The 12857-nt window shown below is 43.0% G+C and overlaps 1 protein-coding gene across 1 annotated transcript; it reads right to left on the reverse strand.

Moving 5' to 3' along the window:
• Positions 1-1040: 1040 nt before the first annotated feature.
• Positions 1041-12606, reverse strand: NEMP2 (nuclear envelope integral membrane protein 2). The gene is made up of 9 exons (XM_017828510.1): positions 12489-12606; positions 10030-10145; positions 9206-9434; positions 8959-9031; positions 7874-7967; positions 7057-7171; positions 6193-6418; positions 3851-4027; positions 1041-1780 (listed from the first exon to the last, which is right to left on the reverse strand). Exons 1-9 carry the CDS (start codon positions 12604-12606, stop codon positions 1558-1560), a joined length of 1371 nt encoding a protein of 456 aa, XP_017683999.1. The 3' UTR covers positions 1041-1557.
• Between the last annotated feature and the right edge of the window lie 251 nt (positions 12607-12857).

The following is a 12857-nucleotide window of genomic DNA, read 5'->3' on the forward strand; positions in this document are numbered from 1 at the left end:
GAGGTAAGAGATTGTCTTCCTTGTGCAGCGATGGACAACGAGAAGCCAGGACAGCACATGCACTGCTGAAGTCACACAGACCATGAGGCACGTTACAAAGAACAGGTACCCCTTCTAAAGCAAATACATCCCAGTCTGACATACCCTTCTGGAGCACTGCTTCCTACTGCTGGCAATTCCTGGTGGGTTTGTAAGGTCAGACAGTGACAGAATTGATGGTCTTTTGTTTTCTGCAGTTTGGAAGACAGTAAAGGAAAACAGCAAGGTGAGAACGTAAGAATACAGGGATAGTCTAAAGAACAAAAGAAGGAAATTATCTCTGCAGGTGGATGAACTAAGGGCAGATGCTCTACTCCTCAGCCTAGGACTCTGTAATCCATAAGCTGAAAGACATTTGACTGCCTAAACTTCTCCCCCTGTTCTGTCTTCTCCTGCCCACACACCACCTGTGAGAAGTCCCACAGAGGGCTGAAGAAGGGGAGGTAGGAGCCAGGTATCATCCCTTGTTGTGCCAGGAATGACTTTCTGTTTCTTACTGAATGAGCAAACTACTGAGTACTCTGAGGGCAGTGGAGCTCTGTGTGGCTTATCTTCATTCCTAATTACATGGTCACAGCAGCACTCTGGCCCTGCTGACAGCAGTTTCTCCAAGCAGCTGAAACAGTCTCAGCCTGTGTGGCCTTTTCTGGGCTGTTGAGAGGCCTGGGATGGGCAGAGCACCTGCCTGAGGTAAGGTGGCACTGAAACTGAAGGCAGTAGTAAAAATACCTCTGGGGATGAAAATCCTCTCCTAAATCATCTGCAATGTCAGAGATGGAGAAGCAGAGGGCTGGAGAGAGGTTTAGCAGAAGTATCCATAGAAGAGGGAAGAATAGTATGTAAATAAACAAAGACATGGAAAGAACAAAATGCAGTATTAACTAGAGCAGAGAACAAGAACGGAGCAATACAGGCAGAGAGTGAAAAGTCAGGCAGGGTTTTGAGTAAGGGGAGCTTAAAAATGGAGAGGCAGAGTGAAGGTAACAGACAGCAAGCCCAGCCAGAAAAGCAAACCAACCTCGTTCAACTGCATTAACTCTATGAAAAGTCTCACAATAAACACAGTTTATCGGCACTCTAATGGCATTAATAAAAGTGTTGACACATAGTGTACTTAATAAAAGCAGAGTATTAAAAACTGGTTCTTCTCCCTCTAGTGCTCAGCACAGAGGACTTGAGGATGGAAAGAGACAAAACAGGTTCCCCGTTTCCTAGAGGTAGTATCCTTGGTAAAACAAGGCATCCTGGTGGGACAGGCTGCTGCCTGCCATGTTTGCTTCCCCAGTTAAAATACCAGTAGTATGAGATTCCTCTTCACTTGAACAGCCCCGATGGTTTCTCTGTTGCTGTAACCAGGTAACATCAGTGATACGGGAAATATTGTTTTAAAAAATCCTCGTTTGTCCACCAGCAACCACAAGAAATGGCCAAATGGGAGTTCTCCATCTGTATCCTTCCTTTCTAGGACAAACGTGTTTTCCCTCTCTTTTTTTTTTTTTTTTTGTTATTTCCCAAAGCTCAGAGCAACTCAGTAGCATATGGAAATGAAATTTGTTTATGCCTTTCATCTTCATTCTCCTCATCTTCATGGATGGAATTGGCTGGATCATCCTGCTCAGGCCGTGCCCTTGTCTCAAAGAGCTGCTCCTCCAGGAAGGAGCTCCCAATGCCGTATTCCTCATCATGTGCCTTTGCTTCTGCAGGTGAGACGTGGGGAAATCCCAGAACAAAATCTGCAAACCTGCCAAATTTTTAAAGGGAGAAGCGATCAGCTGAGAAATTTAAAAAAAAAAAAAAAAAAAACCAAAACCACAACTGTAAATGCTGGGGATACTGCTGTTTAAGCAGAAATGTTTTAAGGACACGCTTACAGGCAGTGCAGGTGAGGGGAAGTTGCAACAATGGATGGCAACTACCCTTCAGATTGATTTTCCTGCCTCATCTTTTCAGTCTTTTCTATAGAAGTAACTTTTGCTCTTCTGGAGGCCATCCTACAAGGTCTTGTGACTAAGAAAGAAGACCTAACTTCCATTTTCTCATCTTGTCAGTGCTAATGGGGTAATGCAGAGTAAGTATTTGTACAGTTGGATAGGTAGTACTTCAGCTTCTAAAAATAAATTAAAGCTTTAGCATATTTGAGACAAAGGCTGTAAGAATTCGAGTAAGTTGGTTTTGCAAATGAAAGGAAATATGGTGAGAACTCTGCATTCCTATATTGCTGTGCAATCACCTTGCTTCTGTTGCTGCATGCACACTGTGGGCAAGCTGAGCTCAAGTCTTGCCAAGGAATTCCTGGAGCTACAAGCTGGGAATTCTGCAGCTGCTCCAAGTAAATGCCAAAGCGGAGCTCTGGCAGAAGAAAGCTTAAAATCAGCACTGTCCCTATATTTCATTTGCCACAAATCCTACTTTCAGTGGACAACTCCACTGAAGAGAGAGAATGGAACTAGAGGTTTCTGGCAGCCGTGTGGGAACAGACGGCAGTTCTGACACCTGGGTAAGTGCCGACAGCATCAGAGGAATGTATGAAAGAGGATATGCAGCTACATTCTGGAGTTCTGGTAAACTGATCAATAATTTACACTTTAGACTTAACATCTCTGTGAGATGAATGCTGTCACCTCGCTGTTCTTGGAAGCTCTGTTAGTCTAAATGGGGAACAGCTTTGGGCTGGCTGGTTTACAGGTTTGCCTTGTGATGAACTGCCGTCTGATGCTTAATGGGAGCTTGATGGGGGACTCAGCTTCAAATCTTTTGGTTCTCCTTTTTATTTTTGTATTCTTATCTAGTTAACAGTTTATAAGAATTGTATTAACAAAGTGGTGTCTAGAAAATACATGTCTCCATTGTTTGTTTTGTGCATTTGGCAGTATTTGGTTGTACAATACTGCAGTAAGCTTTCACTTTTTTATTTCTATCATGCTAGAGAATGCAAGCAGCTTAGGAAGTAAGACTGTTTAACTGTAAATCTACAAGATCTGGCAGAAAGGCTGCCTGCATGCCCATGCAAGGAAGATTAAGGTTCTGAAACTGGTTTTACCTGGTCACTGATGAAAATCCAAGCTGGCTGGAGCTCCTTTAAAATTGTGACACTTGGTTCTGTGGCAAGAACTAAGTCTTTGTGGCTGGCTAATATGTGAAATTCTGCTTCTGACATCTTAAGTTTTGGGTTTGATGGGAAAACGCTGTTATAATGATTAATTTTATATTCTGCAAGCTTTTCTGGCTTCATTTGTCTGACCCTTCCTGACCTATACTTGTCTTAAGTCTGTCTCTTAAGCTATAGATGGGATAGCTCTTCCACCTGTTACACTTGCTAGGTGCAGGCATTGATTTCTTTCTCTGTATTCTTAGTCTTAGTGATACTGCAAGTAACAGGATTCCCTGACTGTCCAGGTTTGCAGTTGGAGAGCTTAACATAGGTAATATTTATGTATTTTCAGCCTGCCCAAATTTTACACCACAAAAAAGTGCACTGCTCTAGAACCTGAAGGAAGGCCATTTCCCTGGTCAGAGAGCCAGCCACCAGCTCCTACAGCCAAACTGCAGGAGCTTACAGAGGCACTCCAGGAAGGCTGGAAGTTTTATGACTGTCATTTAGCTGTGAATGTCTGCAAACTCTCAAGAGTAATTTATGGTCAGGGAGGAGCAAACAGGGATTTAATACCACCAGCAAATAGTACCCTTGGGAGGTGTGGCTGTGGTCTTGAGCAGGATATGCAAGATAAACTCACCTGGAACAGTGCCTGAAGTGGCATTTAGGTCTGCTGTGCAATGAGTTTCCTGTTTTAGAGGAGCCAGGTTTTCTTACCTGTGTGGGGACCGCAGTTTGGATACAGCTATCCATGATGGGAAATCTGGGTTCCTGCAGAACGAGCGCAGCTCCTCCAGGGCTCTGATAGTTTCAGTTTCACCTTGTTCTCGATACTCCTCTTCAGTCAGGTATTTGAACACTAACTTTTTTGATTTAAAGTGAGTCTTCATTTTTCTAGAAAGAAATGAAAACAACTGGTATTTCTAAAGTCTTCTGGCACATAATTATCATCTGCCCTTTTTCTCCATTACCTGCTGTTAACATGCATTAATAATTCTATCCTTTTAAAAGGACAAGCTACATTTTTGCATTCGAGTACGAGGAATGTACCTCTTTACCCTAGGTCTTAACTGAAGCTATAATATTTCACATAATTACATTTAATGAGCATCAAATGAGCTTTGGATCAGGTCCTTATTGTGTATGCGTGGACTAAAATCTCACAGAATTAAATAGATGGCTGCTTGCTCAGCCATTTTTAGGTGCAAAATGCAAAATGTGTCTGTGCAGAGACAGGGGCTGAATCAAAACCCAGTCTGCATATGTTCCCTTAAAGATAAGCGATGCTCTAAGCCTGTTGTGAGTTGTTCATGTTGTTTACTAGATTGCTTCCCTTAAATCTTGCTTTAAATTACAAAACTGAGTAGTCTGAGGCCAAAATGTTTACAATCTGATGTTTTTTTAGCTGCTGCGCAGCGATGTATAATATAATTAGATATAAATTAGAAAGTGTGCCATGTTCCGTTCCCTTCTGTTGACTGCTTTCAATTTAAATGTTGTGATGAGTTAAGATAAGCAAGGGCTGGGTGCCCATAAAACTTTCAGCTCTACATAAAAACACCTGCTCCAACAGCAGCATTCAACTTTCCTCCTTATTTCCCTCTAAAGCAAGAGAGAACTAGCCATTGTTCAGGTCAAATAGTAAGGGTCTTGCTGGCTCAAATAAAGCAAGATTCTGAGTTACTTTGATATATTTCCAGCTCTGAACTGTGTATCTGGCATCATGGCCTCACAGTTCAGTGCTATGGCCTAGTGTTTTTAAACAGAAAATCATTCTCCTAAGAGATTTTTGTAGAGCTGTATTTCTTTATAGAAGCATCAGTTCATGAAAGCCAAAAAAAAAGAGAACCACATGACGAATAAACTCCAGCGTTTCAGGGTAAAACAGGTATGTTCTGTGAACTTATGGTCACACTATACTGCTTTCAGAGTGTGCTGAACCTGCTTACGTCAGGTAACTATTGATGTTGTTTTTGAAAGCTGGAGCTTCTCAGCTGCAGGCAAAAACTGGTCTACAAATGATAAATTCTACCTAAAATAAAAAAGTTTCAACTCAGTCCACAATTCAACATGTATAAAGAACACAGGAGCAAAGCAGTATGTTCCTCAAAGGGAAAAAATGTGTAAAAAAACCTAAAACCCAAATAATTTGGGTTTTATTATTTTGTTTATGGCAGCTCTAGCCTTTGCCTCTTTGCAATTCTCTGTGGTTCAGCAGAGTCCACAGCTACAGAACAGTCTGCACTAAGGACTCTGAACCTGGATGCCATCACTGAAAATAAAAAACAGATGTAAACTGGTGGGGCTTTTTATAATCTTCATCTGAGTGTTGCATTTGTGATAAAATGTGCTTCAAGTCCAAGGCTGAGCAAACATGTTGTTCCCGTATTGCTGATGAAAATACTTAGAGAACTAAGGTTCTCTAAGTTCTCTAAGAGAACTAAGCAGTTTCCATTCCAAATGGCACAATGTAAATGGGGCCTAGGAATAGAGGGGAGTATCTCCATAGTTCTAATAGATTGCTGCCACGAAACAGAGAGGTAGTACATCTCAGGTAATAACCTTGGAAAACTAAATGGAAAACATTCTTTTTGTGGACACGTGGTTTTAGTCTCTGAACTCTGCTACAAATTACTTTTGAACAGCTGCTTCCTCGGTGATGGTACTGTTTTATTCCATAAGATTCCATACAAGTTACCTGAAGGTTCTCTCACTACATGTGAAGCCAAGGCACTACTGCTGCAGTCTAATCAACCAGACAGAAATATTCTGATTACCATATGCTGCAGACTAAAAGGTGCTACATTTGTCCTTAAGAGCACAGTCGCATTTCTCCATCATCCATAAAACAAAACTCATGCTTAAAACTGACAAATAGAAAGTAATTCCTGTCTCTCAGAGCCTTAAACCTTTTCTATTGCAGTTTTACATTTGGCAAAAATATGAACAAGTACTAGGGATTCCTAAATCATTACTGAAGTGTGGAGGTTTTTTTCATTATCAGCCTCCAATATTTCCTGGTGATCCCGGGACCTGGACATTCACAAATAGATACAAACCTGGCTATGTGACAAGCAGCACCAAGGGGATAACACAGGCCTTTGGAGCAGAGGCTGACTGCTATCACTGCATATGCAACTTGAGGTATGGTGACACCACAGTAAATCAAGACAAAAGCTGTTAATTGCAGCGTCCACGTGAACAAGGTTATGCTGAGTTCAGTGGTGAGTGGCCCGTGCTGATAGCAAATGGCAAAGCTGGTGATCCCAACAGCCAGAAAATACCCTGCAGGAACAGAAAAGTAGGACATGGAGAATAAGATGCAAACTACCCCATAAAGTTCATCAGTTTGCTTCACAAAGCTTGCAACTGCTGTGAAGTACAGCTCGAATCTTGCGTTGTCTTATAGATACCTGCATTGTTTCATGTGCTTTGTATTTCCAAGGTGTGCAGAGGTCACAAGGTTATCTATGAACAGCCTTTAGCTGATGCTGTGACCTGCACACGAATTCTCCTCACGTGACAAGGTCGAGGCAGATGCAGGATCAATAGGTTTGTCAGCCCCTGCAGCCACCTCCAGTTGGCAATTTATGCATCCAGTTTCCACATGTAGTGAAGTACAAAGCAGAGGAGCTGCCCTTTTGCTCTTACAGGAGAAGTATGTAATGGCAAATCAATGAACAAGTAATACAGGCAAAATCTGCTCTTAAAACTTCTAGCCCACTACATCAAACTCTTTATTTAATGATACAATGTAAGTGCTCATTTGAGTGGATTAGGAACCTTTGGAATATCTCAACATCTGTAGCTTAGGAGAAAAATGTACTCCATAAGTGAGTCACTTTTCTTTTTTATGGGCAGGTATTCATCCGACCACTAAATTAAACCAAAATCTGCAACACATTTTTTGATAATTTTCTTACCCAACAGGTAGTTTCTGTGTTCAGACCACAACCACTGCATATTCTCTTTGAAGCAGTAAATAAAATAGAGAGAGGCCATCCAGCAGCCACTCATTAGGATCCAGAAGGTACTGTGCTGAAAATAAACAAAAAAAAACATAAAAAAAACTTTAAAAAAATCAAAAAATTTCAAGTCAGAATCAGGATCATTATTTGCAAAGGAACTCAGAAGCAAGAGCAGATGTGATATTCTTTAGACCTATAGGGCTTATGATTCGCACTGAGACGTCCCTTGCACAGCCCCCTGCACACTAAAACAATATCAATGCTAAGTGGAGCAACTGCATCTCTATTTGTGTATCATGTCCCAGTGTCACAGTATAAGCCTATTCCTGTGTATTCCCAATTAATAGATCTCAGTAATATTAAGGGAATGCACAGGCTTTGTAAAAGTAAAGGATAAATTCACATCTGCCTTGCAATGAATTGCCTTTGGTGAATGGAAGAGAATCTGTCCCCGTTGCCACTAAAACTGTATTTTCATTTAGATTAATTCATAGATTCAAAAGTAAGCTTAGCTCCAGTCCAGTAAAAATAATTTATGTTTCAGAATCAACATCTTGTACATCAACAATCTTCTGTTCAGTTTAAACCCAGGAGGAAGCTAACTAGAACTTGATTCTGACCTAACTATATTTACTTGATGCAAGCAATCCTCCAGTCATTGCAGTGCAGTCACCCAGCCACAAAACCAGAACAAGGTCAGAATCTGGCTCTGTACTCTCACTTCCTATATTATGATAACTATTATTATTTTGTTTTATAAATGTAGATTTACCCTTGGAATAAACCTTTTAAGTGTCAACAGGACAAGGACTAGCAAAGCAAGAACACCCAGTATTATTCCAGAAAGGTAAAAGAATTTGGTACTCCTGTAAAGAGAACAAGAGAGAATATGGTGAGAAGTGTAATTTGTAATTGGTTAAGATGCCAACATTTGTAAAAACAGCAGTGATCTTCAATAAGAACTTAACACAGCTGAAAGTCAGAGTTGTACTTATATGGTTAACAGGCCCAGTTCAGATATTAAATCTGTGGAAGGAAAAACCCCAACAGATGCTAAAGGTCACTGGAGTTGTTATAAGGTAGGAAACTGTGCTGGGCTTTTTTAAAGCTCACACTATTTATGATTTTGTTGATCTCCTAGTCTTTAGTTATTTCATTTTCTTCTATCTACCAATATGGTTCTGTACTGCATGAGAGGTTTTATTTTAATTTAGAATGTAAAAAACCCTCCACAAACCCACAGGCTTTTTTTCTAAGCCTGTTTATTATAAAGCCTGACTTACTAATTCACAGTTAACACTATAAAACCTATTGCTGCTCTGCTTGTTTTAGAGGTGCCTCCTGACAATTATTTTGTGACTCATTTTGCTTTGAAGTCATGGGCCACGTATTTTGCTATAACAATTAAGTATCCTCCCTTACATGCTATGCAAAACGTGATGGGGAAAGGGTGGCACAAAAGTGGAAGCAGAAGAGGCCCCAGATGGGCTTCATCTTAAGCATTTCTCCCCAGGAAGGCATCGTTGCTAATATGCAGCATTATTTAGCATTCAGCTAACCTCACTGGTCTACCAAAGGGAGAGAGGGTTCTTCTGAATCCACACAGCTGCTCACTGTCTTGGTGTCACCCAGTGCAGGAAGCTTGGATACCAAAACCCTAACACAGCTAAGTGATTAATGGAGTGCAGCACTCCCAAGGTGTGTCACAATCTGTCCAAACACAAACGGTATGAAGAAGTTTTAAATATATGTTCAGTTCCTTATTTCACTTTCCCAAAGAACCGTCTCTTTAGCTTAGCAAACAGACCAAAGATGCACAGGCTTTGGGAAAGAAGGTCAAAAGCAGCTTGTACTCACCTGCTCAGGCTGTTTGCAAAATGGAACAGAAAAATTCCAGCTACAAACAAAAACAAGAGCTTTCCATCTAGCACTAAAAAAAGGAGGAAAAAAATAGAAATTGACTTTAGACTAGTTCAATCTGAAATGCTGATTAAATAAAATATCAACAGAAAAGTCCCAAGCTTCTTACAGCAGAGGTGGCACATCCAGTAGCATTGGCAATACCAAGCTATCTGTAATCTAAACTGAAAGCTTTGGTACTTACTTTCTCGTTTCACCCTCACAGTGTACGGTACAGTTTTGAAGGGCTGTATTTTGAAACAAACATCCTCTCCATATTGTTTTATGCTCATGGAAGTTTCTGTACATGTCTCTGGCTTCCAGAGGATTTGAACAGCACATGCAGCAAACTCAAAAACAGTTTCTGAATTCCGACAGTTGCTTTTTTCTGAAATAGGCTCAAACCTGAACTTTTCTCTGCTGTTAACTTTTACCTGGAAACAAAGAACAGAATACACAGAGAAGTAGCTCAGAATCACTAAAAGGTTTTGTTTTTCTGAGCTGTATAGCATATAAGCCATACATGTGGTAATGAAGATCAATCTTAGTTGTTTAATATTGGTTATTTACATTATGCAAAGATTAACCATTTACAATTAATCACCTTACAAGGTGATTTAGGGAACTCATCAGCAGCAAAGTTCAGTGGAGAGGCCTCAATCCATCCAAAAGCTCACTGAGTTTGGATGACACTTGCCCACACACAAATTTCTAACAAAACCAGTAATATCTGACACAGTAAGTGTGTCACAACTGCATTTTCTCTTCAGAAGTACACATTTCATAAAGGCGTTTGGTGATAAGCAACAGCATTTGTTGCAGAGGTTAACAGAAGTCCATCAGTGGAAAAGGTGTGCAATAAATAATATCATAACGCTGCATTTTTACCATGGTCTGACCTATACACCATTGAAACTACTAATTACAGAGAGATGCTGCTCTGATCTTGCTAACTGACCGTGCACTTTGCTGGTAAAAGCTCACATGAAATGTGCTGCATATCTGAATGATCCCCACATGGCCTCTTACCTGAAGAGTTGACCACAGGTACTGTAAGTGAATGGTTCTGTTTTGCACGTAGCAGTAACAGTTTTCATCCTGTTTCTCGATGACATCCATTTCCTGCAATAAGCTACAGTTTCTTCCTGGGGAGGAGAGAGCAAAAACGTTAATTTTAAGCATGAATCAAATACAAATGTATCATTTTAGTCCATTCCATTGTTATATATGCTGAAACAAGTTCAATATGATTTAGATGAAAATTCAAATTAGAATTCTAATCAAGTAATTTAGGCTCCAAAATAAACTGCTACACTTTGAAGGAAAAAACAAACAAACAAACAAAAAAATTGTATTCCAGAAACTCTTGGCTTTGATATCAGTGTTTTGATGGCACTGGAATTGGGCCTCTGGGCCAAATTCACTGCTGGCATGAGTGGGCATAACTCCAGTGGAGTTGCTTGCACCAGTGGTGAATGCAACTGTGGGAGTCTGAGCAGGTAAACAGGCTTACATATTAAAATAGTCATTGAGCACATGACACGGCTGCTGAGCACAGAAATCATACTCCTCTCCCTCGGAAATGTTCCTAATGTTAAATAACGCAACTTTTCTTTTTAAAACTTTTTTTTTTCATGATATAGTCCAGCCATGGCATATAACAAGGGAACTGCACTGATAGCTCACATTGAATTAGGGATGCTATTTGTTCTAACCCTCCTGAAACTTTAATGAGCCCCTGTGATCTTCAGGATCAAGGCTGCACTTTTGAGCAGAAATGGACCTAAAGAATTTACAGAGCAAACTTTGAATAACATACATTCCGATCCATATACATGTGTAAAGTATACCCCACAGTGCATTCATTACTGCAGTGTTCCAGGAACATAATTAAAGAGAAGAATAAAGGAAATAATTACAGATCTGAAGAGAGGGACTCATCTGGCTTACTGAATAAAAAAATGTAGGTCTAAGCCAAGCTCGGTAATAACTGCTAACACACTGTCATACACTCAGAGCAGCAGAATGAGTATGTGCAAACAGTCTCAATCTGGACAAGGAGATACTGTTTGCAGGTAAAAACCTGGTGTGTCTCTATAAGGAAGCTGAAATTAGGCAAAATTACATTTTAACCAATTTAATTAAGCCAATGAAAAATACCATGGATGTTCTTTCGTAAGTTTATTACAGCATTCCAGAATTAGTGTTCACACATGATCCTGCTAAATTGGTTTAACCTGAAAATTTGGGCATTTTTATTGTGGAAAAATTAACCATCTGATTAATTGTCATCCATGGCAAATCCAGTGGGAGGGAACACAACCACTCAGACAAGGGCTGGTTGTACCTTTAGACAGGCACTTCCACAAAGGTCATCAGATGAAGTTGCAAAAGGATTCATTTGTCGCTGAGGTGCTGCCGACTGACGCAGCAAGGTGGGGAGGCTGGGCACTGCCCAGGGCTAAAACCAAGATAATCCAGTAACAGGAAATGGCAATACCCTCCCAGAAGGACAAAACACAGCCCAGAGTGCCCACGCCTTCCCTGCAGGGTGTCTTAGGATTTTCTGCCACTAGGGATAAGCTATCCATCCACGTCAGAAGCAAGGTCATCCATATGATGACTAGCAAGTATTTTCTTTCTCCCCTTCGTTTTAAGCAATTTTTCTTGAGAAAAATAATCTGCTTGAAACATTACATCAGCTCCACAGAGTGAAACAATCATGTTCCAAAAGGAAAGATGCTTCTGAATAGGTGACTCTTGAGATGGCGGGGAATTTTATCTACTGTAGGGACATACAGGTGAGGTAACTCTCAAATGCTGAGATTACAAAAAAAGAAATTTGAAACTATGAGCAATCAGCGTCTGCTGCAGAATCCGGTGGATGCCCAAGGCTCAGGACGTCAACGCACGGAGGAAGCAGGTTCCCGAGTTCCGTACTGCTACTAAAACTGAGCACAACAGCCTTCAGGGTTTTGACTGCCCTCAAATATGTTAATAAAAGATCAGTTCTCCATCAAATTCCCCTGACCCTGAGAAGGCCAGATGGAGTCGCACAGACAGCGAGCTCCCAGCCCCGCCGCTGGGGCGGGACGGACGCGCCCGCCCTCTGTGCCCCGGGAGGCTCTTTGTCCGTGCGGGCACTGCCGGGCCGGGTCCCCGCGGCCCTGCCCGCCCGTCCCACAGGGGACCACAAGGCACAGTCCTGCGGAAACTGAACTGCGAGGGAACAACAGGAGCACAGGGCAAAGCGCCTCAGGGCCGCGGCCGCCCCGATCCCCCGCAGCTCCCGGCGGGGCGCAGCCCCCCCGACCGCCGGGCAGCGCCATGTTGGGCGGGAGCGGGACCCGCGGGGGCCGAGGGAAACCGGGGAGCGGAGCGTGTCCCCCGCTCCCTGTTACCAAAGGGACGGCGCTGGAGAACCCCCCAGCCTGTGACCACCCGCTCTGCCCCGCGCAGCCCCGCGGGCGGGAGGGGACGGGCAGTACCTGCTGGCGGCGCCTCCCCGCTGCCCGCGGCCGCCCCGGGCAGCGCCAGCCGGAGGAGGAGGAGGAGCAGCCCCGGCCCCGGCCGGGCCCGGCAGCGGGGCGGCCGCGCCGGACCCATGCGGCGGCCGCCGGTGCCGCCTCGCCCCTCCCGGCCAGCGAGGGCGGGGAAGGGGCGGTGCGGCCCCGCCGGCTGCGCCCCCCGCGGCACCGCGATCGGCCCGGGCTGCGGCTCCGCCCGGTGTGTCCCAAACATGTCCCAAACATGTCCCAAACGCCTGGGGGGGGGCCGGGGCGGCCCGTCTGCGGTGTGACCCCCACCTTCGGCTTCTCGTAGGTCTCTGCCTTAAAGGCTTCCGGAGGGCTGAGAGG

The sequence above is a fragment of the Lepidothrix coronata genome, unplaced genomic scaffold (genome assembly GCF_001604755.1).
Source record: "Lepidothrix coronata isolate B3197 unplaced genomic scaffold, Lepidothrix_coronata-1.0 Scaffold149, whole genome shotgun sequence".
In the NCBI taxonomy this organism is placed as follows: Eukaryota; Metazoa; Chordata; class Aves; order Passeriformes; family Pipridae; genus Lepidothrix; species Lepidothrix coronata.